Source organism: Plectrocnemia conspersa, unplaced genomic scaffold (genome assembly GCF_051122295.1).
Source record: "Plectrocnemia conspersa isolate PC_06_02 unplaced genomic scaffold, ASM5112229v1 ptg000002l, whole genome shotgun sequence".
In the NCBI taxonomy this organism is placed as follows: domain Eukaryota; kingdom Metazoa; phylum Arthropoda; class Insecta; order Trichoptera; family Polycentropodidae; genus Plectrocnemia; species Plectrocnemia conspersa.
This window is the reverse complement of record NW_028277166.1, coordinates 20,334,701-20,360,314: the sequence shown is the minus strand read 5'-3', so window position 1 is coordinate 20,360,314 and position 25,614 is coordinate 20,334,701. Positions and strand designations below refer to the sequence as shown.

General features: G+C 28.7%; 1 protein-coding gene across 10 annotated transcripts in view; it reads right to left on the bottom strand.

The window, feature by feature from the left end:
• SK (small conductance calcium-activated potassium channel) overlaps window positions 1-25,614 on the bottom strand; it is a 378,167-nt gene that overhangs the window by 152,549 nt on the left and 200,004 nt on the right. The window contains exon 3 of one of the 10 annotated variants that reach the window (XM_088181666.1): window positions 25,135-25,185. The exons of the other annotated variants lie outside the window; for them this stretch is intronic. Coding sequence (XP_088037792.1) covers window positions 25,135-25,137 — 3 coding nt within the window. The 5' untranslated portion in view covers window positions 25,138-25,185. The remainder of the gene's footprint in view (window positions 1-25,134; window positions 25,186-25,614) is intronic. 10 annotated transcript variants of the gene reach the window in all.

The following is a 25,614-nucleotide window of genomic DNA, read 5'->3' as shown; positions in this document are numbered from 1 at the left end:
TAATAAATCAATTTCATTTCACTACAAATCTCATCCCTTTGTTAACATAAGCATCGCTTTAGTTGTTTTTTAGCATACATCATAAAAGGTAATAAAGAGAATCATGACAAGCAAGCCGCTCTTTTAACCCTTGACTGGCAAGCATTCAAGTGTTTTTAGTGCAAGTGATGCAAAGGCCTAATAGGGCCGTAAACAAGTGTACTGTTGGCCACACAAAAAGTGCACATAGCTTTCCGAGGGGAACTTTCAAAGGTTCGGCGTGCCGCCATTGTTTCAGGTTTGTGGCGCTAAGCAACCGCGTTTGTTAATTAATTAACTCCCGGCCTCGAGAGGGTTTCATTCAGGAGCGCGCCGCGACATTACTTTTTATTATGCCAAAAACGAGTGTCGTAGAAAACATTGTTGTTGTTCTTCATTACACGAGCAAAAATGGGCCTCAGGCCAAGAGCGAGGGATTAGGGGTCCAATCGATAGGAAAACGAGAAAGAGAGAATAGCTTTGACCCTAGGCGGATCCAACTAAAAAAGCGCAAATCGCGATACGAGACTCGTAAAGTTTTGATAAAGTTTCGCGCTTTAGTGAACAATTGTCTGAGAGAGCTTTTAGGAGATCCGAATGTTGATACGAATCAATTAGATTATATGAAGCGTTCACAATATTAAAGGCAAATTCAACAAGGTTGCTTTTTAATTTTAATTGATGTACCTTAAAAATTCCTTAGAACTCTAATGCCTGAGCAATTCCGAGTGAATATGGAAAATTCAAAACTCATTTCTATACCCCAAACCCTCAATAGCCTAGCATTAACAGATGATGATTCTTGTCGCTTACTTTGATAACTTTGAGAGTTTAGATGGCCGTTAGTATAGTAATTATTATGGTGTTACTTGTCCAACAAATACATTTATACTTACAATTGTAACTTAGTATTTTTTATAATACATAATTCTTATACATTTCATGGAAGCAAAACAGGACAAGTCATGAAAATATCTGAGAAATTATTTATGACAAATGTAAGCCATTTTCTATTTAATATATCTTACCTAAATATACACACAAAAAATCTAGTACTGCCTAAGCCTGCTAACAATTTATAGCATGATATTTGTTATAGGATATACAGTTTATTTTGGAGCAGCTTTAGTTTTGATCTTATAAATATAAATATATTTATTGTTGTTGATATATAAAACATTTTTTAAAATTTTATTTATATTGTTTTTAATTTAACTACTAATTAGTATACTAATAAAGTTTGTAGTGTTTTAATAATAAATAAACTTTTATATTTTATATGTATTATTAAAATTGGCATTTAATTTTTATATAAAAAATATAATATTATCAATGGTTTAAATTTTAATATTGGTCAAATATTAAATACTTTACTGAGAAACACATTTTTTATTTTATTTTTATGCACATATAATAAAAAAGTTGTTAATAAATTTAGAACTGTTATCCCACTATGTTGACATATGTATAAATTTAATTTAATTTTTGTTAATTTATTTACAATATTTAGTAAGTAGATGTTGTCCTGAATATTATGCCACATTTATTATTTTTTTAAGAACATTATTTTTTATATATTACACCATAAACAAACATATTTACACATACGCAATTTTATTATAAAAACATTAAATATATAGTATTATCAAATGATTATTTTATTTTAACTAATTGCATATATATATACACATTTATTGTAAGTTTTATGTTGTAATATTTGGCGCAATATCAATGTCTTACAACTAGTAAGCTGAACAATTTTTATATTTATTAATAAAAGGTAAAATATGTATGTAATAGAAAAAATCAATGAAAATTATCCTGATGCACTATTATTTTATTTTTTAAAATAATATATAATTAAGTGTTTTAAACTAAAATTAGTACAAAATTTAATTTTTATTAAAAGATATAAAAATATTGACAGATTTTTTAACTAGACTTGAACATATTGGTATTGTTTTAAAAAAACACTGGACATTAAGAATTCAATATTAACTGACCATTGCTGTTATAAACCAACATAAAAATAAAAATACTAATTTTGCAAAGTAAAAAGGGCATAATTAGGCTCTAGATAACGCAGCGGAATATCAAAGAAAAAATATAAGACCCTACGTTGTAAGCGCATTTCTTTACAAATACTTCAGAACTGTGTTTTTAAATATTACATATTTTAAAAATATTCTACTACAAATATAAACAAATATTTTGACAACAAATAAAAAACAGTAAAATATTCGAACTACAACTATTGTAGTTACAATATAGTAACAATGAACTATTATTACAATATAAGACACTGCAACTGAAGTCTGAAATTTGGTGACATAACTTTAAATAATTACCACCATATAGCTGTTTTTTATTATTTATATTAACGTTATAAAAAAGTGAACATATTCGGTATTAGAGACTTCATATATTTTGATTACAACAGAGTAGCTATAAACTATCAACACATTAAACACTGACACTACAGATTAGCGAATATAAAATTGCCATCACCGACACTTATTTACATTCCCACCGACACTTATTTAATAATACAATTGACCTAGATACCGTCACCATGCAAATTAAACAAAAATATAGGGCAATGATAATTGGATGTAAATTGCCCCGTCGCGATCTTGATGCGGTGTTTAGACTTGGAAATTCGGTGTTTTAACCGAAGATCTCAACGCTAGACACGTGCATTGAAATTACTACTAAATCGATCTCAGATATGCAATACATATAGACTCTGTTCTTGGACCACTTTCCTGTGTTTTTTACATTGGAAAGTGTAGTCGAGGCTATTATTTTTTTTGTACTTAAATGAGGACTTAATTAAATTTTTACTTATTTTATTTAACTTTAATTTTGAAAGGTTTTTTAGATTTTCCCTTAATATTATACCCACAGATGATTTTATTTTATTATCTTAGCAAAATGTAACAAATAAAAATTGTAAACATGAAAATGGTTATTAACCAGTAACATGCATTGTAAATAATGGTATGTTTGTTGAATTAATTATATATTCAAAATAAACGTTTTATGGAAAACCATACATTATTTTGACAATATAATACTAAACTAAATTTTGTATTATTTGGAATTTGGTGACAAATATCTTTTTTTTAATATTTATTAATTATCACTATACAGCTGTTTTTTTTTATTAATATTCAAGAACATTAGGATGTTGTTTTATTTTCCTATTTTAAAGTTGTCTATTTGATTTTTTGTTACTTCTGTAAAATTGTCAAATATAGAGTGTGTCTTATAATAATTATAGACATCATATAAATATATTGTCTTCAAAGAAAATCATAAGCTTGAACGAATTTATTGTAAGCTTATAAATAAATTTGTACATAGTGCTAAAATCATTTGCATCTTAATTTCGGCTTAAAATATATCCAACGACTAATTTGAGTATTATTCGATAACTGTTATTAGTTCACGTTTACGTAGTCGACGCTTAACAGCCGCTGAGAAACGATCGCGACCCAGTATTAAAAAGCTCCGAAATACGATAAAGGGGCACTATAAAATAAAATTATTAAAATGAAATTTTATAAAACAGTGTTTGCCTAAAGCTCACCTAAACAATTAGGGCCAATAATTTATAACAAAGGGTTTTAGCGCCGCACCGGTTCGGAAGTTAATTAACGTTAGGGCGCGCAGCGCTTAACGTAAAAACCACATCAGCCACCGTGGTCCACGGAATATAGGCTTAAAACAATCATGTACTTGTAACACAGCAAACTGCGTTGAATATTTGTGAACTGTATAATTTTAAACTAAATTACAAAGGTTTTCTCAAAGAAACAGCTGTAAGCTTACATGAATAAATAAAAGTTATTTTTTTATGTAAAAAAAAAATTATTACACTATATTCATTGTTTAGATAAAATATATGTAAATATATAATCCAAAATAAATTTTAAATCATTAGCCTGATTCAATGGTTTTTATGCAATAAAAAATGTTTCAAGACTAAATGTAGCATAGCTAAAACCTCGTTTTAATAATAATACTTATAGTAAATAAAAATATTATTCTGCAAATAATTATTGATACAAAAATAAAATAAATTCAACTATATATTCTAATTAAAATAAATACTTAACTTTGAGTAGTAAGTTATTAATTATTATCCGTCGACCCCAATTCATATAAAACTAGCACAACTAATACATAATGTATTATATCAATAAATTAACCAACAAATGCCCGAGTCAGATATTAATGTTACTTGCGGTCCAGTTTCGAGTTTATACAATGAAACATCGAACAAGATTTAACCCTCGCTGTATCGATAAGGGCTGCAAGATTAACGCAAATCGCATGTGCTATTTATTATTTATTATAATAAATACAATATATAATGAAACAGTGCATATTCACGTACTTTTTACTTTTTAATCATTTTACGGTCTAAGGTTAATTGAGCCCATGGAGTGGGTCGCTTTTATAAAATTAATAAAAGCCCCTGTAAACACAGGGCTCTTTGCCTTTATAGTGAGGGCTAATTTACAATAAGGGGCGAGAAGATTATTAACATTAATTTGGTCGCCACACCCTTGTGTAAATATTCGAGAACAATAACGAAAATTGCCCAATTTCACACGTCCGAAGAATAAAGCAAAGTGTAGACACGTGTCTAGGGTTCTCGATTAGATATGAATATTTTAAAGTTTCATTATCTAGGTCAGCCGGAAGCTATTACAGAGTAATCCTAACATTTTGTCGGTTTGGATTGGGTGATAATTCTTTACACGTCACAAGATTTCATTTTACTGATTTAATCGATTATTGAGGTAAAATTTATATTATGTTAAACTATTTTTATGAAAAATAAATTAAACATATTTAATTAATTGAACACTAGGTTTTGAAAACTTCATAATATTTAAAGGCAAAAAAGGAAAAATTTGTGCTTTAAAAATTGGTAATATTATTTATAAAAAGTTTTTTTTTAAATTTAATCAATTACAATACAAGCTCTAGTTTTAGTTCAATTAAATTATTTATTGTTTGTTTTATGTACTTTAATATTAAAATTATAATGCACAATATATAGCAATATAGGAATTAATTTTGATAATACTAGACGTATATAAATATAATTTTGATCGATCATCACATTTTTGGTTCTCCTAAATTTTTCTAATCTTACGGGAAGAATATTGAGCTAAATCGTACATATTCAGTCTAAAAAATTATTCTTAAGTGTTTAATTACTTAAAATCATTTCAGAGAGATTGTGATAAAGAATCTGTAAAAATAGATAAAAGCATCAATTCTTTTTATTAAAGAATAACTATAAAATTAAATTAAGTATAACCTATTTAATTAAGAAAGCTAGTAGTAGTAACTAGTATTCAACTCTGGTTTTAAGAAAATAGTTGGAAATCATAAAAAATGCTTATTTTATAAAAAATAAAAAGTCTATCTATCTGTTTTATATTTTTAAAATAAATTATAAATTTGCAAATATCTAAATATTGTAACTCGAAACAACGTTTGAATACCACAATATGTTGAATGCACTTTGCTATTAAAGCAATAAAACTACTTTTGATTTTTTAAAACAGAACAACTATGTTAGGCCTTTGAGGAATATCGCCGTACATGTACGGCGGTTGATCTTTGCCTGTTTTGAGATACCTCAGATAATTATAATTCATTTTTTTATAATATAATTATTATATATTTACATATATCTGAAGAAATAATACATGCAAAATTATTTTATATATATACTATTTTTTTTATTTCAGTTATTGTAAATGATTTCTATACAAAATAAAAACAATAAATTAAAGAGTAAAAAATAAATTAATTTAACAAAAAAATACTTTACAATACTTTTTTGAAAAAAATATTGAAAGGCTCTGAATTGATATAAAAAATACACAAATACTGAAAATATACATATATATTAAATAAGTAAAACAAATTAACAAAATTTAATAATAGAACAGTGGCAAAAACATTATAATACAAAAAAGTAGTAAAATAAATAAAAATAAAACTAATAGAAACATTGATTTTTTTATTATTATTTACTATAAATGCAATATTTAAAATTATATTTAAATTAACTCATTCCCAGTTGTATACTAACAAATTAACAAATGTTTATAAATTAACTCACTATTCAAAGAGTTATAAGCTACATAGTTGTTCTGTTTTCAAAAATCAAAAGTAGAAATAAAATATTTTATAAATTTGTAAAAAATAGGCATTTACAATAAAATATATATTTAATAGTTCATTTACAATAAAATATATTTCATTAAAAAATATATTTAACTTCTATATCTAATGAAACACATCTATTAGAATAATGTAGTTATTTAAATGATTTTAACAAGCATTACACATAAAAAACTACAAAATATTTAAATTTAAAACTACAGTAAAAAATCATAAACAATGTATTATATAGATTTTACAATAATAATTGGACGTGGACTAATCATCGACACTTAAGTTATGCTCTTCAGGCTATTAAGAAGTAATTGACTTATAAAATGGATTTATTGTGTGTATCATAAAAAAATATATAGAATAATTATCTGTTTTATAACATAGAGAATTTTATTTTTAAATTAATTTTAGATAAATTTGTCAAAATAAAAATAGAAGCAGAATTTACAGCAAGAATGTTGTTAACTTCACAGTTAAATTAAATATATTTTGATATTTAATTCTGTAAAATATTCAGATTATACTTTTATTAGATTGTATCAGTTTCATAAATTTAATATCTGTAGCTATAGTCGCATTTTATGATTGCATTTACAAAAAAATATTTTTTTGACGCACATAAAATGTTATTAGAATAATTAAAATTGCAATAAATTGTGATTTAATATTTTTTATAAACAGGTAATAAAATAACATAAATATTATATTACTTCAGTATACAACCCCTTTACAATATTTCAAACTCACATACGATTCATAAACATAAGTACCATAAGCAAAAAAGATTCATCGTCATAAGAGTCGTATAATAAATCTATAAATAAACCTGCTTTTCTTACTGATTAAATAACTGAAGATTTATAACTGCCAATAGTCGTAAATTATATCACAATATCTAGATTTAGGGTCGTGTTTTTACGAATGATCCAAGTTCAACGGCGATAACGTAAAGAAAACTTTTCTTTTATTTAAAATCCGTACTTCGCACAAACGGACACATGGGTTCAAAAATACGACTTCGGGTCTATATTTAACCCCTAGATCAGATTCGGATCGTTATTGCGATTTCATAACAAACGAGCCACTGTTTTTATGTCTTTTCTGTACCCGGGCCTAACGGTTGACAATAAAAGGCAGCAAACGCCCTATGACATCGCACTAAAATTTTACAACAATGTTACCAATGTAGAAACTTAACGACGAATAGACGGAAAAGTCGACGTTCTATATAAACGCGTATAGTGAGCGAGTAGCTCTATATTTGGTTCATTGTCGTGAAAATTTTAAAGACAGGCTTTAAATCGCATTTTTAAGACACAATGTATTAAGGAAGTACACTTAAAATGATTAAATTTGAACCCTCTTCATTACGGCTATGTAATTGTTTCTTGGATCCATATTTTGTAAAAATAGGGTCAATATCAGATAAGCCTCTTTTTATAATATTTCTAAAAATGCCACAATTTTTAGTAATGAATTTTGCGTATTCTATGTAACAAAAGGGTCAACCAAGCAACAATAGTATACGATTTAGTAACAGGTTTAATTCATTTAATTCAAAAGGACTTTGAAGGGTCAGAAGGTATGCTGAGATTATTATCTAAGTGATTTATCAGCGTTTGCCGACAAGGGATAATTGGGTTCGTTCTTATAAGCACATGTCTCATTCGCATTTTTTTAAATAAAACAATGAATGAACTAAGGTAATCAAAGTATAACGATATAGTTGTTTATTATTTAGTAATAAGATCCAAATCTCTACATAGCATATTTATTACGCTACTTGCGGAACACGCACATCCGCAGATATTTCATTATGTTCTTTATATCTTTCCACGAATATAAATATTTATACACACAGTAAATATGAGAGAATTGCAATTTTGAAAGCGTACATCATGCGAGATTGCACTCGCGTTGTGTTTAGTTATCGCGTCATATAAATCCTCTCTTTTACCATACAAATACAAGCACATAAATAAATGTGTTTTTGAAGATTCTCACAAATACTAGACAAAACATGGTTGACAGAAACATTAGAGCTCCAAAGGAAAAAGGAAATCAACCCGACATAGACGCGAGGACGACAGAAATATAAAACCCGAAAAAAAAATGTGCGGCAAGACATTTAGCCAATATTTTTTATTCTAGATGTTAAAGTATCTTAAGTCTTGACAATTTGAATTAATACTGAATAGCAATCGTTTGCTGCTTGTTTTGGTACTCAGAAATAATTATACCGTTTTAATTTTATTAAATTTGTACATATATATGCAAAATAGCGTAAAAAAATCTCTTCACTATTTTGTTCGTAATTAACTTAATTTCAAAGATTTTTGTCCTCTCTCTTAAATTGACAGGCAACCCTGAAAAAAAAATTTGGCAGCTGAGTGTTTAGGGTTAGTAAAAATCAAGCGTTACACGATACAACAACGTGTTTTTATTATTGAACAATATCTCAAAAATAATGAAAGTTTGGCGGCCGCAATTAGAAAATTTAATAGTGTTTTAAGTTCGTCAACTGCGAAGATATAAATTAAAAATTTAGAGAGACTGGATCAGTTGGAGACGATAAACACACTGTTAGTCCAAAAACAAGCCGTTAAAATGTCAATATCGAAGCAGTGCGTGAGAGTGTTGGTGAAATGGTCGTGGACAAGAATTGCAAATTTCAAGAAGCTCTTTACAGCATATACTCACAAAAGATCTGTGTCTCCATGCTTACAAAATTGATTTAACACAACAACTGAAGCCTAATGACCATGCACAGCGAAGAGAGTTCGTTGAATTTAATTTCGTTCGTTAATTTTGGGACACCCTATATAAGGTTATCAATGTAAGAGGTTCGTTCAAGAAGAAAGTATTTATTTGTGCGTTGATAGAGTTGAAATCTACATGTTTATAGTATATCTTCAAGTCATGTGAGTTGATTCAGAATCACCAAATTGCACTAATATTTCCATGTTTTCTGTTATTGCTTTTATATCTATTTTTTTAGCAAGAACGGCGGTTGAGAAATAACTGAAACTTGGGGTTAATTAAAATAATGACGTAACAGGTTTGTAAAAATAAAAAAATATAACATTCCGCACATTGTCAATTCAAAAGCAATTGCTATTGAAACATTAAAAATATCAGGCGCGTATGGTGTGATACATTCTCTTTCACTCGCTCGCGTGTTAACTGACGAGAGTGAGTGAGAGATAAGGGCTTGCGTTACATACGTTCCGCACGCCCGCTTCTTTTCAGTCACTCTCGTCACTTGACACGCGAGCGAGCTAAAGGAAATGTACCTCACCGTACGCGCTTGAAAAATACCGTTAAAATTATGGTGCCGGAACGTCATCCCACAGCGTTACATGACAAAAAAGCTAAAAAATTATTAAGAAAGCTTTGAACATGGATTTATATGTTAATTATATTAATATAAATATAAAAAACACACACTCATATATTATTAATATGAGAATGGAATACATCTTACAATATGTTATTATGCTGAGTAGCTGGAACGCGCTGATTTATAATAGTGACTTGATAAGCTATTGACATTGATATTGATCATTTAGGAACTTCAGAAAGTTGTTTTTCTAGTGAACACTACCTATTGTAAATAAGTGTATATTTGATGAATTTTCTCAGAAGCATATATAAAAAAAATGATTAATATACCTCTTTGCTTATTTACTTAATTAATCATTAAATATAAGAAAATTTAACCAAGATAGATATAACATTACATTATGTGATTTTTACAATATATCTAAATATTTATGGAAAAATAGCAAATCTCTGAAGTACTTTCTCGTCATAAGTGTGAAAAATAAGTTAGAGCTATATACTCAGTTAAAAGGAGCAATACCGACCCTAAATTACTTCCACATCTGGACGCTAAGCAACTTCGTCTGAGAAACTGAAACCAATCAGTTGTAGAATAATACTTGTCACACTTTTCGAGACAATTAACCAGACCCATGTTTTCAGACTTTTTACCTCAAGCTAGATTTTATTTCCGATAAATTTTCAAAATTTCGTCAACGTTACTGCCTGACAGGAGTTTAAGATTCACGCCGCGGTCGCATTTGCATACTTTCGCCTGTAAATCGGCGTAGTTTCGTATTTTACGGTCGGCGTCGTCCTCGGAGAGTAACTCTTTGGATGATCCGATTCGACCGCGAGGTCACAGAAAGGGTGGACCACTTCAAAAGTGAGATTATTCTGAACTCGGCGGTGCGGTGGTGGTGGCGTTTCCCTTTCGGAAGTGGCTCCCGAAAGTGGAAGAGCACTTTGGAAGAAAAACATTTATATAAATTCACTTTTCTCATTTTGTGGTGGGCGGGCGTCACAATGAGAAGTCGTGAAAAAAGTTTGGATTGAAAATGAAAATTGAATCACTTGGTGCAGAAAGAGCACGATTTTAATACAACGAAGTGATACGCACATATTGGATGAGTTGATTGCAATTTTGTAATATGCTAAATTTAGAAATTTAATTACGTACATAGGCAGCATCCTTGTTTTCTTCGGTTTTATACATTCTCATTCGGTTCAATTTTCCACGCATCATCCAACCCTTCCAATAACCGTAAAATACTAAACAACGGCCACAAAACATCCATCAATTTACCACATTAGGGCGTAGAGGGTATCGCCTAATTCGATATAACTTCCAGGATAGCAAGCCGCGAAGATTTCAACTTGAAGCGGAGATATTTCACGCATAATAAATTAATCACTTAAATTATGATGCAAGTGAGCGACAACTCCCAAAGGTCTCGTAACTATTTAGACCCCCGCAAGGATTCTGTGCGTACCTTTGCCGAAACGACTTTATTGATTAGCACATAGCTTGCGGAATATTCACACGTCAAGAGCAAATATTATGTCAATATGCAATTTGAAAATTTGATTGAATCATATGATTCAACGTAGCAATATAAAAATATTATACAATGATCAAATCAATATTAGCCATAAAAAAATAAATGCTTTCACAAGGCTTTCACGTACTACAAAATATCTATGTTTCTTTTAATATTTCTATATTGTATTAGCTTAATCGCAACTACAATAGTTGTAAAATATACAATGTAAATATTAAATAAATATACAAGCATAAAATTGATTTATAATAGCAGTGAGTATTATGTGACATAATATCACCGGAGTTAATAACCATTATGAGGCAAAATCTATAAAGCATTAGGGATACTTCGAAAGCCATAAAGATTCACAGTGAATATGTAGAATATATATTACAACAAAGTAAGGATCAGTATTATTTAGGCTCAAGATTAAATTTATACTAAATAAGTTTGGAGGTTTATTATGACTGGTTTGTTTAAACAGATTATTCGAAACACTAAATGCGCATTGAAGCACGTAGCCCAAAAGTTGTCTGTATTTATAATCGAAATTAAATTAATAATTATATAGAGCAAAACGAATTTTAATTTTATGTTATAAAGCAATCTAACTTTAATATTAGCAACAATGGAGCGTTTTACGTGTTAACATCGTAAGTTTATCAACTTTTGTTATATCGCGTTCACGTATTTTTGTCTTAACTTGCGATATAACTTTGTTTTCACGTACTCCTTTAGATACAATCACGATGCGGAATGGTTATGAAGGAAAACGACGTGCAAAACAATGATACAAAATATAATTTAATACGAGTAGATAAGAAAATGTTCTGTTGTGGATTCAACTTTTGTTGAAAAACTGTTTTTTTAATTGACAAATGACAGTAATTCTGTTTGAGAATGATACAATATTATCATAGTAATATAAGGAAATAATCTAATGGATCTAATTGTAACATAAAGTACCTAATTATTTTCAAGACCTTTAAATCATATCGTAGACGTGAAATAGGCATCCTCAGCATTCCCTCACATAAATACTTCACTTTCTCTTTCAACCCATTTCCGCACGTTTTCGCCGATACATTTTCATTTTTTATATATCTTACGGCTCATATAGCAATGTTAAGAGAAGGAAATCGAAAAGTTCGCGGATTGGAGTTGGTTTAAAGCAAATAAAATTACTTTATTCTTATAACTGCAATATATATCAGTGCGAGTGAAATCGCGCCTTGTGCATAAAACGCTGCTTTTATTTATGAACGTCATAATTCATTATTGAATATACTAATTATATTTATTAATAAACTTAAAGCATTCTAATAAGTAAGATACATTTATAATAATAATAAAATAAATATATAGGAATCATGTCGGGAATTGTGTTTTGTACATTTTAAAATATATACTTTATAATATTGTATTTATGTATATTTTTTTCCAATATCTTTTGAGATTAGTAGTGTAATTTTTGCATCCAGTTAGGTGCCGGAAGAGCTGTTTGATACTAAGGTATAAGGTTTGGTACAAGTATTGAGCGGCGGTGGTAAATGAGGAAAAGTCGTAGAGCCACTGGGGTCTTAAAAGTTTCTCGAGAGGAGTCAGTTTATGTTGTAAGTGCAAGAGTGATCAGGTGATTCGTAATTTATTAATAATGACTGGTTAGTACTGTGATTAAATTAAAGTATATTTAGCGCTAGTCGCGTTAGTATTTAGCTTCACCTCTGATCTGTCCCTTTGTGAAAGCTTATATTTTAATGTGGCCGTCCAATTATTATAATGAATGATGCTTATTTGATCAAAAGCCATTAGTATTTTTATCTAGACTTGTCTCGAAGCTTATAAAGAAAAGAGTTTATTTTTTTACATTGTATTAATACTGCTGTCATTAAATTGGGATCCGTTTAGCCATTACCGAGGGTCTATATTAATTTTGACACTGTTTGTATTAATAAAAAATATTAAAAGCATTATATAACAGATAAAATAATGCATTCTGCTACAAAAGTAATAAAAAACATAAGCTAAGGGATAAAGTTAAAGAAAAAATATAAGTTTGATTTTATTATTGAATGATACAGTCAAGAATAGGGTTAAAGATATCTCATATAATATAAAAGAGCAGTTAATTTCAAGAGTGCTCAAAAGTCGATATTACTCACTACAATAGTATGAGAGTATCGACGACTCTAATAATACTAATTTGTTAGCATTAGACATGAATTAGAATATAAAATACAAGAGGATTTGTTATGTTGTGATTCACTACATTCGCGTATTATAACTGAAGCCATATTTAATATTTTAAATCATTTTATATCCAATGATGAAAATGAGTGGTCAAAATGTGCAATGTTAGGAAAAATAAATGGATTGATTGTTTTCAATAAAGGTATCGCACTTCAAGTCATTTAAAACTATTTCTGCTTACAGAGGGAAGCATTAGCATTCAAAAATATGGTAGCAGATTTAAAAAACATTGTGTAAAGTTGTTAAGGCTCGTCTAGATAATTTCCGAGTTTTGTGCAAAGAGATGAGAAGTCAATATATACATATATTATTACACAAATAAATACGTGATGAAATTGCCATGTGAACAGTGGTGTAGCTAGGGTATGTGCCGCCCAGGGCGATCCTTAAAATTGCCGCCCCCCCCATATATTTTTTGCAGGGTCATAAAATCAGCATTTTTAAAATAATAAATTGGTTATTATTAAGACCTTGTTATTCGTGGATTTATATATGTTTTAGTGCATTCAGGGTTAAGAACTACACTAGACGATCCCATCGCGAATATGCTGCCCCCAAGCAACTGCCGCCCGGGGCGGCCCGCCCCCTCCACCCCACCATAGCTACGCCACTGCATGTGAATCATTTTTAAAACAACAATTCAACAAAACTGAACTCACAAATTTTTATTGACTTTTTAAATCTTATTACTTTGCACTTGAAAATAATGTACTGCAATATTTGATTCCGTTCTGCACAACATATATATGTATGTAAGTAGGCTTTTTCGGTTTTGTTATACATGAAATCAACATATAGAAACAAACTTAATGTAGAACCGGACCTCAGAATATAACTTTCCAACATCAAGACCGACATTGCAGTTCTAGTTTCAAAGAAACAACTCCACCCATCTCATTAAGTAAAAAATATTTGCAGAAAACATTTTATAATAATAACTATTTTGAACAATATTTGACAAAGACGTGCTTCATATGAGTTTAATGTATTATATTATACATAATTTGTAGCATTTTTTAAATTTATTTTACTACTATTTTTATTCATTTTATGTTTTCCTAATATAGATATATTCTAATAAAAATGTTCATAAATATGTAAGACATTTTATAATTTAAGCGAAAGAAAAATAAAAATATAGGAATAAAAAAAAAACAGTATGTTAAGTGATTATTTGAGAAACCATTAATATGTTGACTTGAGCTTCTAAAGCAAAATGTGCTTTAGCATTTTTTGTTTGTATTAAAATTTAAGGTTGTGATAAGTGGGCTAGTATAGTTTTGCGAGATATTTTTATAATATATTCTATTATGATAATGGCAGTGTTTTTTAATTGTTGGTATTTAAAGGCTAATATGCATTTTTAAAGATTAGTATGGAAAGGTGTATCATATAATATTTTAATGGATTTATTTTGAATCACTTGTAATTTAGAGAATATAGTATTACTGGAGTTACTCCACCGGATAGGCATATGTTAAAATGGGTATAATCAATTGGTTATAAATTTAAATTTTATTTTTATAGTTAACGGCTATTTCTATTAAACATCGGTCTAATGGCCGCACTGGCGGCAAGCCCTTTAGAGCGAAGTTTCAAATTAATTCATTAATTAATTCAAGTGCAAGCTTAGATATTTAACGTCTGCTTAACATTTTACGTTATTGCCCTCTTCATTTATGAGAGGTGATAGCAGTCTTTCCACCTCTCAAAATATTAATTTAAAATTTTAAAAGATTTATTTGTAATTCGTTTAAGATCGTACTCGTGTCCTTAAAACCGGCTGTATCACAAAAAAACGTTTTTGTCATCTTTAATTTTTCACTAAAAAAAATCACCCGTTTTTTTTAAAAATATGTACATATGTATTTTACGTTAATTTATGTAGTATGTAAATTAATATTAGTCAGTTGATTTTTAGATAATGGTTATTATTATGAATAAGATTTGAAAATTTGAAGAGCGCTTCGAAGCTAAATAAATTTTACTCGCCATTTGTAAATCAAACATTAAAATATATAAAAACTTGTATGATCAAACATGTTTAGATAATTATCTTAAACAAAAGATAAATTACAAGAAAAAAATAAAAATATGCGTTGCGCAGCCTAACTTACTGCTATACCGCAAACAGCAGTTTAAATTGTTTTTTTGCAAATTCAGTCTTTAAACATACATACATACAATGTCCGTCTTCTTTTGTAAGACTAACTTAAAATTAGCGTAATATGTACGATGAAAAATAAACAATATTAAAAATTCAATTCAAAAGACTTTTAAAAATATTCTACTATTTAAGTAAAAATATTTTAGTAATATTAATTATTTAAGATTAAAAAAAAATAAGTGCTATAAATAAAGACATATTTTTTTTAATTGCTCAAATTGTTTCTTTAGAGCCATTAATGTTACAACGAGTTACGAATAAGTCAAAGACGGTGGGCATTCAATAACGAGAAGGTTTGAGTAAAGATCTTAATATTGTGCAAAATTTTATTAAGTAGCGAGCGTTTATTTCTGTCTTTGATATATTTTTTATATATACTAAATAATATATCTACATATTGAATCTTTTTAAAAAGCAATACTAAAAATTTTTTTTTTCCATCCGTGAACTTTTCAACCTGCTTTAGTATTTGGAGAATCGAAGAGCGGCCGCGGGTAGTTTCGCGTACGTGACTTCTGCCCCCGAGGTCCCGGAGCCGAAAATAGACGTGGGACTCGCGCTTCCGGCTAGCAAACGGTCGATTAGTGACCCGCCGCTAGGGGCGACACGATCCCGCGTGTCGAGTCGAAGTCGATAGCCCATTAGGCTAACGGCCCGAGATGTTCGCGCCGGTGCCATCCGCGTAGAAAATGAATTTCCGCAATAACCGGAGAGGGAGAGAGGGAGAGAGGTAGAGAGATAAGGAGAGAGAGAGCTATAGAGTTCTCTCTACGACCGCGCGAAATTGGGATGTGGTATGAGGGTTAGACATTCATCACGAGGACGACCGATGTGTGCATGCCTGGGTGATAGAGTGTTAATATGATGAACAAATATAAGACAAACTCCATCTCTCTGGATATCTATATTTAGACGCCCAATGAGATAAGCCGATTTAGGTATTGTCAATTAATTGTGTGCTTATAATCGATGAGTATTGATGTTAGCCATGTGAGACATTTACGTTATATATTGATACAAAAATCGATTCTACATATTTAGTAAAACTACTTCTTTAGATTTTAATCAACGTCATGTTTCTTCTACGATATATGCAAAATTTGATACAAATGAAAAGGTGTAGTTAATATATTTTTTTCAAGGCTCTAGAGTGCAACTTAGAATTAATTCCGGACTATACATACAATAACAAGTTTTCATATAAATACTTTTTTTGTATTAGTTTTATTTTCCTAATAGTCAGTTTCATTAGAATTAAAGAAATGTTTTCAATAAAAGACACCTATTTTTATATTATTAAAATTAAAACATAATGATTCTCTTTTTCTTTCTATTGTGAGTTGTAAATAACACTGACTATAAAAATTATAACTTATATGATGTACAGGAGTTTTTCTTTTACTAACATTAAACTGTACGAAATGCGAACCATTTGTATGTTTTTTAGTCAAATAAACTCTCACCGGAACATGGTTATATTTATATTTTAACTTCTAGCACCGTAATAATATATGGTTCTTTGAAAAACTCGGTAAACAACATTAAGCGGTATATTTTCACAATTTTTTATTTTATTGTATATAATATATTTATTGTATTTTTTCTGTGAGTCGCAAGTACAATATTATGTTATAAATAATCAAATTTATTTTATATAATAGTATATTTGTTTACATATACCTATCTGTAAATATTTTAGTAGATACTGACCCAGTTTTATTATATATGCCATATTTTTAAAATTTTAGTATTTTAATATTAATTAAAAGACCTAGTTATTTGTTAAACATATTATTATTGTACCATTACAATGAAAAGTTTAATATAAGTAGATGTTATGAAAAGGAAGAGAGATTTATCTATATAAAAAGTGTTCCAAGTTCATATCATATAAGATAAACATGTATTTCTTAGGAATACTTATTATATTTAGGTCTGTGAATAACATTATTATTTAGACCATATATAAACTATATCTCAACAAGCACTAAATCTATTGACGATGATATAAATTATTTAACAACCGTAATCGAACAAGCTCAAATATCAGTACTGATGCGTAAAAATGTTCATAATTATATTAAACTTACTTCATCGATTATTAAATTAACTAAAATTAAAAATAAAATAAGGAAGCAGTGACAAAATACTAAATCTACGTACAAACTGACTGATGATATTCGCGATAAAATTCAGAACATAAAAATCGCTTAAAAATAAACACATAAATTAATAAGATAGCTGATGCTTTTTCTGTATTGTACGAGTTTACTAAATTTAAGCACTCTAAAACTGAAAACGAAGTCAATAGATCAATTAGAAAAATAACAAGCTTATACCATTATAACAAGCTAAAGAAAATAAGATTAAATATTTTAGTTTGTTCTGTAAGAAAAATGTTTACGGTACAGAAAAGGGCGAAAAATATTACTAAAATATTATAAGTTCAGATTGTCTAAAAGAAAAAGGTTTTCATCAAAAACAGAAAATTGTAAGTGAAACGAGAAATTAAAAAGATATTATATGATAATAAGAAATGTGCAAATGAGAGTGACAAAAAATGCTTTAGATGTAAAAAATAGCTGCATTTAACTTTCAAGAATATTATCAGATGGAGCAAAAGTATCAAATGTTTTACTATGTTCTGTAACGAGAATGTTTACACGGCACAAGTTAAAAAATTGTAGATGGAAAGTGTGAAAAACATGTTAGCAACTAAATGGTTCAAGTTTATAAAAAAATAATAATATATATGAAAATATTTATTTTTTTCAGCCGATGTTTTAAATATCATATTACAAAGGCAGTACGATATTTAAAGATCAGATAATAGCTAGAATGTGCAACACAAAGCATCTTACGTCAATTTAGGATGTTGTTTGCTTTTTGTTCAAGATCCCGGATTTTTGTAAAAGATTCGAGACTCGATCAACACATAAAAATACTTGAAACACCTCTGAATTCTCAAATAAGTGACAGTAAATTTAAAATTATATCTGAATATGCGATCCATGTAGAATTTTTGTTATGATCCTAAGATGATTCAGTGTATGGAATAGGGATAAAAAGGTAAAAAATACTTTTATTACATGGGCATTAAAATAAATAAATCTTCTTCGGGTCTTATAACCTAATATTATATGTGTATAATATGTAAACATTAGTTTACAGTCGTTAAAGTTTTTTGTAATATTTTTTAGTTCGCTTGCCTTTCGCGATCTCCCATGGGAAGAATTCGACACGGAAAACTACGTAATGTAGTTTTCGTTATCCGGCCTTGAATTTGCAATGGGAGCACAAAAATACAAAGCGTGCGCTATACCCCAGAGGACGTCGGCCAAAGTAAGCCTACAAACAAAAGCCTTCGTCGGTCGTAAACGGTGCGTTTACAACGACAACGTTTCGTTATAACGACGACAATGGGCGAGCCGTCCGCTGTGTGTGACAGGTATTTTAATTTTGTTATCAAGATAAACGAACGCAATAACTACCGGTGCTTAAGTAGATTGTGAAGATACGTAAGTATAACATAATAGCTTAACTCTACTTTGACGTTAAAAGCACGCAGTGGGTTGTTTACCCGCAAATACGAACTATATTTAGATTAACGTTTTAAATAACGGCGTGAAAAGTGAGACAGTTTTGTTTCATATAATAATAATTATGTCCATTTTTATTGTTTTTTTAATACTACATAGGTACATGTATAGAAAGCAAGCACACATAGGAACGGTGTTTTAAATTTAGACATTATTTCAAATGAAGATATGTAGAAAATTAATACAAATACAGTCGCATAAATACGTACAGATTTTGGTTACGCAAAAATTTATTATTTTATTGCTTTGAATTATTTCCATGACGAAAATGAAGACTATTTATAAAACGCAACATAACAGACTATATTTGATTCCAGTCGCAGAGTTAAATTTTTATATTTTATAATTCATATTACCAATGTGGATATTTGAGCCTCCTGCACAATTTGTCATTTTAACGACCACCTCAAACAAACAGAAAGAGCGATCAACACGTCTTGAAAGTGTAGGCGCAAATAGTACTTCACACAACAATGGAAGAGAGATATCGTAACCAAATAGTTGCGTTTTGAATTTGAAATATTGAACGGACCACCTAAAAGCACCAGCGCCTTTCAGAGAAAATGCGAGGCCAAGAGCAACTAATATTTTGAAGACCCTTAAAAATTAAAAAAAAATGTAGAGAAAACAAAAAAATCAGTTGTATTAAATATGTATTCGAATATTATATTGAAGTATTTCACAATAGCTTTGCGCGCTATTATTTTAGCAAATTCTGTTATTATTTCAGAATAGTCTAAAATACGCACTATCTAATTATTAATGCTAATTAACTCGCTATGTATTCTCAATAAAAAGCTAATATTAGATCATATTTCCTCAACAGTTTAACTGGTCCAAGAAAATTACAGTTACATGGACCAATGCGTGCATCAGATCCAAAAAACACTAACCTTCTTTAAGAACGAAAAAATATATAAAAATGTTTTGTTTTGGGCATTAATTTAATTTAAAAGCAAATTTAATTTTTCTCTATCAGCTAAATCTCTTTTATGTGAATTTTACCATAAAACATAATAATTCATATGTGTAAGATAATTTTTGTAAGATGTTAATAAAGGATTTATTTATTACAACATATTGGATTACTAAAAGCCCATAATACTGTGCCTATAGCAGCTGATAGACCCTGAATAGCACATCCGTCACAAGACATTAACGACCCATATCACCAAAAACTACTATTTGCACGGAAAGGACGCGCGCCAGACAAAAGATTTTATACTGCGCCTCGTTCTTCTACCTTTTAATTAGCAATCGCCAGAGTGACCATCTAGACCGATTCTATTTAAAGAAATTTTATGAATGTGTTTCAACAAAACTATCCCGAATCAGCATTATAAAAGATGTGATACTTAGTCACAGTTTATATTTAGTACGAATAAATTTGTGCATTAAGACCTAAATTATATTATTAATTTTATATTTATGTTTTTAATTGTTTTTTTAAAATTCCACAATAAGCTATCTATTAGCTAATATAATGAAATAAATTAACACTTCAACATTAAAATATCTCTTATCTTACATTTTCATATATATATTTAAGATCGTAATCGTGTTTGCGTTTTACAAAATGTTTGCAGAACATAATTTCTTGTGAAATCTGTCGGAAAATTTTGGTAGCGCCATCGTGTTAAAAATGTCAGATATTTTCACGTCGGATTTTGAAAAAAAAACTAGAAAAAAAATCAGCCCCTCGCAATTAAACCGTTAGCATTACGCAGACGCTCCGAGTTAATGACTATGAAAAATTCACTGAAAGTTACATTTTTTTCTACGCGCTCCACTCCTCGCTTCGCTAAATTATATTTGTAGCCAGGCTAGAATAATTGTTTGCGAAAATGGATTTGGAAAAGGAAAGTCGCAAAGCACATGTAACGAGTTAATCAGCTTAACTTTTTTAATTAATACCGTGCACGTGGACCTACAAATTATAAAAATAAATGTACCAATGCAGAGCTTTTATCTGTTTTAATCGCATCACATACATTTTAATTAATAACAATAATTAAATTATAAGAATGCAACAAATCATATGTTTTTATAAAACATATATAAATTATCAATAAATTAAAAACAAAAATACCACAATTGCTTTTAATTTAAAAAAAAAATTAGGTTTAAATTATTTTTCTAGCTACACTAACATAAATCATATTTAATATTCCTGTCTAAAAAAAGTAAAAATTGTTTGTGTAATATAATGAAAACGAATACTAAAACTTTGTCACAAATACATAAGTAGTAGTTATAATAAAATCAATTATCACTTAATTTATTTAACAATTTATGTCACATGAACATATCAACGACACTTGGGTATTGCAATTATTCAGAATATACCTTGAAATATGAATGAATAATCAATACAGCCTTCGACTTGAATTTTCAATATTTCATGAGTACACAAATATTTCAAGGTAACGCCGCTGATTATATTTTCGAAGTATGTATATGACGAGTACTTTATAGTTTGACGTTTAAGTTAATATTACCTACATTATTTATAAATTATTTCGGGATTAACATCAAACGTAATTGAATTTTTTTTCAAAAAATGCTAATTATTAATTATTTTCTTTTAAATATTTAGATATATAGTATATGTAGCAACTTATTTTTTCTGTATCACGAAAAATTTTTATACGTAATATAAAATTCATAGTTTAATAATAATATCAGTTGGTCTATGCCTATTATATTTTTTAATAAATCTGTGATACATATATAAGCAATTTTAAAATAATTTCAGTGGCAATATATTTCTTCACAAATATTTTTATGATTACTTTTTAAAGTTGTAAGATTTATATAGAACATGTTTCAAATACATATATAATATGCAATAACCTTTACCTTAAAATAAGGTAAAGCAATTAACATTTAATTATTAGAACTCGTAAAATTCATGTGAAACTAGCACATGTATTATCAAAATATATAAGCAGTAACATATGATAAAATATATAATTAGTAATGCTTATTATTTTACAGTTACTTCAAGTTATGATACGATTGATTTGACATTGCCATTGATTGTTTAATTTAATCATAGGGATTTTTTAGCAAATAAAAGTTAATTTATATTGATTGTATTTAATAAAGAAGCATGTTTATTTTGCGCAGTGCTTGTTTTATTAACCATCTTCATTATAAGGGCAATTAAAGTAGACCATCAGTTAGAATTAAGCTCTATAGTGAAACTAAAAGTTTTAAACGCTTCTCGGCAGCGTAATGGTCCGGTTGGTTGTCTTCTTTGCGGCATAAGTAATTGTTTTTCTCGATGCGGGTCATTTGTATTGGAGGCCTTGTCCCGACCGCTATTTTCCCACCAGAAAGTAAGAAAAACTGCTGAAATCTCTTTTACGAGAAATATTTATTGTCGACCCTCCAGACCCTTATGAGTCTTTATGAACAAAAAAAGTTTGTCTTTAAATTATATCTGACTCTAAAATGCACATGCTTTGACAGTCTGAGATTAATATTTTTATGAAGGCACTGTAATAGACAATTTTGGCAGTAATAGATAATTTTTATGTAATATATAAAAAACAGCTGAGATTAACTTTTTATTACAAAAAAATACCACTTTGACTTGTGATGAAGAGTTTTAACTGTCTAAGAAAAAATAGGTTTCTTTATTAAAATGGGACACCACCGTTGTAAACTTTTTTAACAGCTCAAGTCACGAGGTACTCGTTATAAATCAGCAAGGATTAAAATATATGTTGCCATGGAAAAAAACGCGTACATTGGGGATTGTTTTCAAAATAATCTTTGGAGACCAACGACAATTTGTTTAAGACAAATAGCCACCCTTCTGTAATTTGTGGTCCCAAAATCTTCCATTAAAAATATATCATGAATATAAATACATGAATAATAATTTCCGCTCAAAGACTTTCTCAGAATTTTTTCAGGCATTCATCGTTAAACATTCACTTTAGAGTTCAACACATTTAGAGACATCCAGCTTAGACTTTAACCAAAAGGAGGCCAACTCAACTTCAGCCGCTGCTTCTCTCTTCGTCCCAAATCAAGAGACGCCTAGAGCCTATGGACGCAACCCACGAAAATATTTATCTGTTGTTGCGCAATATATTGAATATTTAATTAAAAACATTGTCTTAACAAAATAAACTATGTAACTCTAAGATCAGAACAATAACTTATCATTTGAGTGAGAAAGTTATCGATTTACATTTTATATAAGGTTGGATATAAATCAACTTGTTTGTGATATTCAATTAATCTGTTAATGCTATCTAAATTTAAGTCTCGATGTAACATCGGGTAGCGGAACTACTATGAAGAATTTGTCGCAATTTTAAGTGAAATATTTGATTGAGTTTAAAGTTTTATTGGATAGTTACGAGTGTTAATTATGTTTTCCCAAAAATGAGATGAAACTAAAGCGTAGTTTCCATTTTAGTTTCTAGATTAATTTGCTTAAAATATAAAGTTTGTTTTAACGACAAAGAAGGGAATAAAGTTTAGCTTAAATAGTTTTAATTCTCCTTAGTGTCTTAAGTGAAACCTAGGTATTTTTTCTAATAAAGCCAATCTAAGTATTTACTTAACATTTTAATTTCAGTTAAATTATCGGTGGTAAAGTGACTAATTGAAGTGATTAGTCATTGATATTACTTATTGATCGATTGTGATTTTTTAAACGATATATTTTAAAGTAAAGGTGTTAGCGGTGATATGGTTTATATTTGGTTTAGCTGTGAGTTCTCATATTAAAATTTGAAGTTTATTAATTTAACTGAACAAGTCTATTAGTTTACCTAAAGTTAATATACAATTTGATTTATTTATAATATATGTATATATGACAACTGCAAATTTTTTTTTAATAATGTAGAATATTGTTTAATTAGAGATTATAGAAAATATATAAGAAATTCAGAACATATTTTATGTGTGAGATCCTAATCCACGAATAACTAATGTTTCAGCTTGCTTTAACTCGGCTAAAAAGGTAAATAAAGACAAGTAAGTTTGAAGTGTTTTAAAAGTGAATTTTTAAAAGCTTTACTAGGAATTGAATCATTACCGAAAAACTTTGCAATGTCTGTCTGTAACATAATTCTAAATTGCATCTCTATTCTAAGAAACAGATTTATATTATTTATATCTTTATTTCACACTAGACTTCTTTGATTATTACAATAAAATTTATAAAAAATTATAAATTAAATTATTGGACGAATGACTATGACGTCATAAATATAAATAAGATATAAAATTTTTTTTACAGATAAATGCCTGTGACTCTTAAAAATCAAAAAGGCCTAATATTATAGAAGCACTAAAATTTATCTATGAAAGTTGGAAAATAATCGTCAATAAATCCAGTAAAGTATTCGTTGTAGATAAAAAGAATCTAGAAATGTATTCATAATGAATCTCAAATAAAAATATCGTGCTTAAATGCGAATCTAAGGGTTTTATGTCAGTTTAATATAGGAATATAAAATACACATATCTCTTTATATTTTTCAGATTTGTGTTTCCTGCTAGTTTTGGGTTAGATTTTACTGCTGGGATTTTATTGTGTTTTGCATGATATTTTCCATGTTACGCACAATAGTGATAAAGTGTCGCATTACCACAAAATTATAATATTAAAAGCAAAAAAATGTTTCTTTGAAAAAAAATATTCGTTCAAAGATTCAACTCTATTATCCGTGTCGCGATCGAGTTAAAAGCTTTCGTTGTAAGTTTAATGGAAAAATCATGGCACATTACTATATGAAAAGAAGTTTTAAATTATGTGCGAGAAGGCGTGATGAATTATGACCTCAGAGGTGTTTACCGTTTTGACCGAAATGTCAAAACGTTTAGGGTGGAAAAGGTCCGAAAGTTTTTTTGTTGTGCGTCGATGAAAAGAGTTCAAGGGCCGCTGAACCGACCGGGCCATGTAATTTAAAGGATTCAAGCAAACAAACGATTCAATCATATTTTTTGTAGATTTAAAATTAAAAAAGTGTAAAAAATAATATAAAAAATGTAATCATACCATGATGACGATTTTTTAACGTGCGTTTCTGGTTGTACGTATGTGACATACCTGAAAAATAAATAAATATTAATTATTTTTAATATCATATATCAACGCTTGCTAGTATAATTTAATCAACCAACGCGTGTACAAAGTATTAAAGTGCTATGTATAATTATACACGTAAACATATATGTTTTTCAATAAAGAAGCAGCATAATATTTACTATAACTGCTTTTGGCTACGTATCAAATATCATGCTCATTTACAAAATTGTGCCAGTGTAGTTAGTTTTTAAAGCTTTTATTATTGCTTAAGTAGCAAACATTTTCATTTTTCTATGTACATGTGAGCTAGGTTTATCTTGTGTCTGTATGTCCGAAATTATTTTAGGAACGCTTTTATTACGTTGCTTATCTCCAGTAAGGTCTTTCTATTTATTTAAATTAAACATTTAAAACATCGCGATGATTACGTAATACAGAAATGATGAAAAC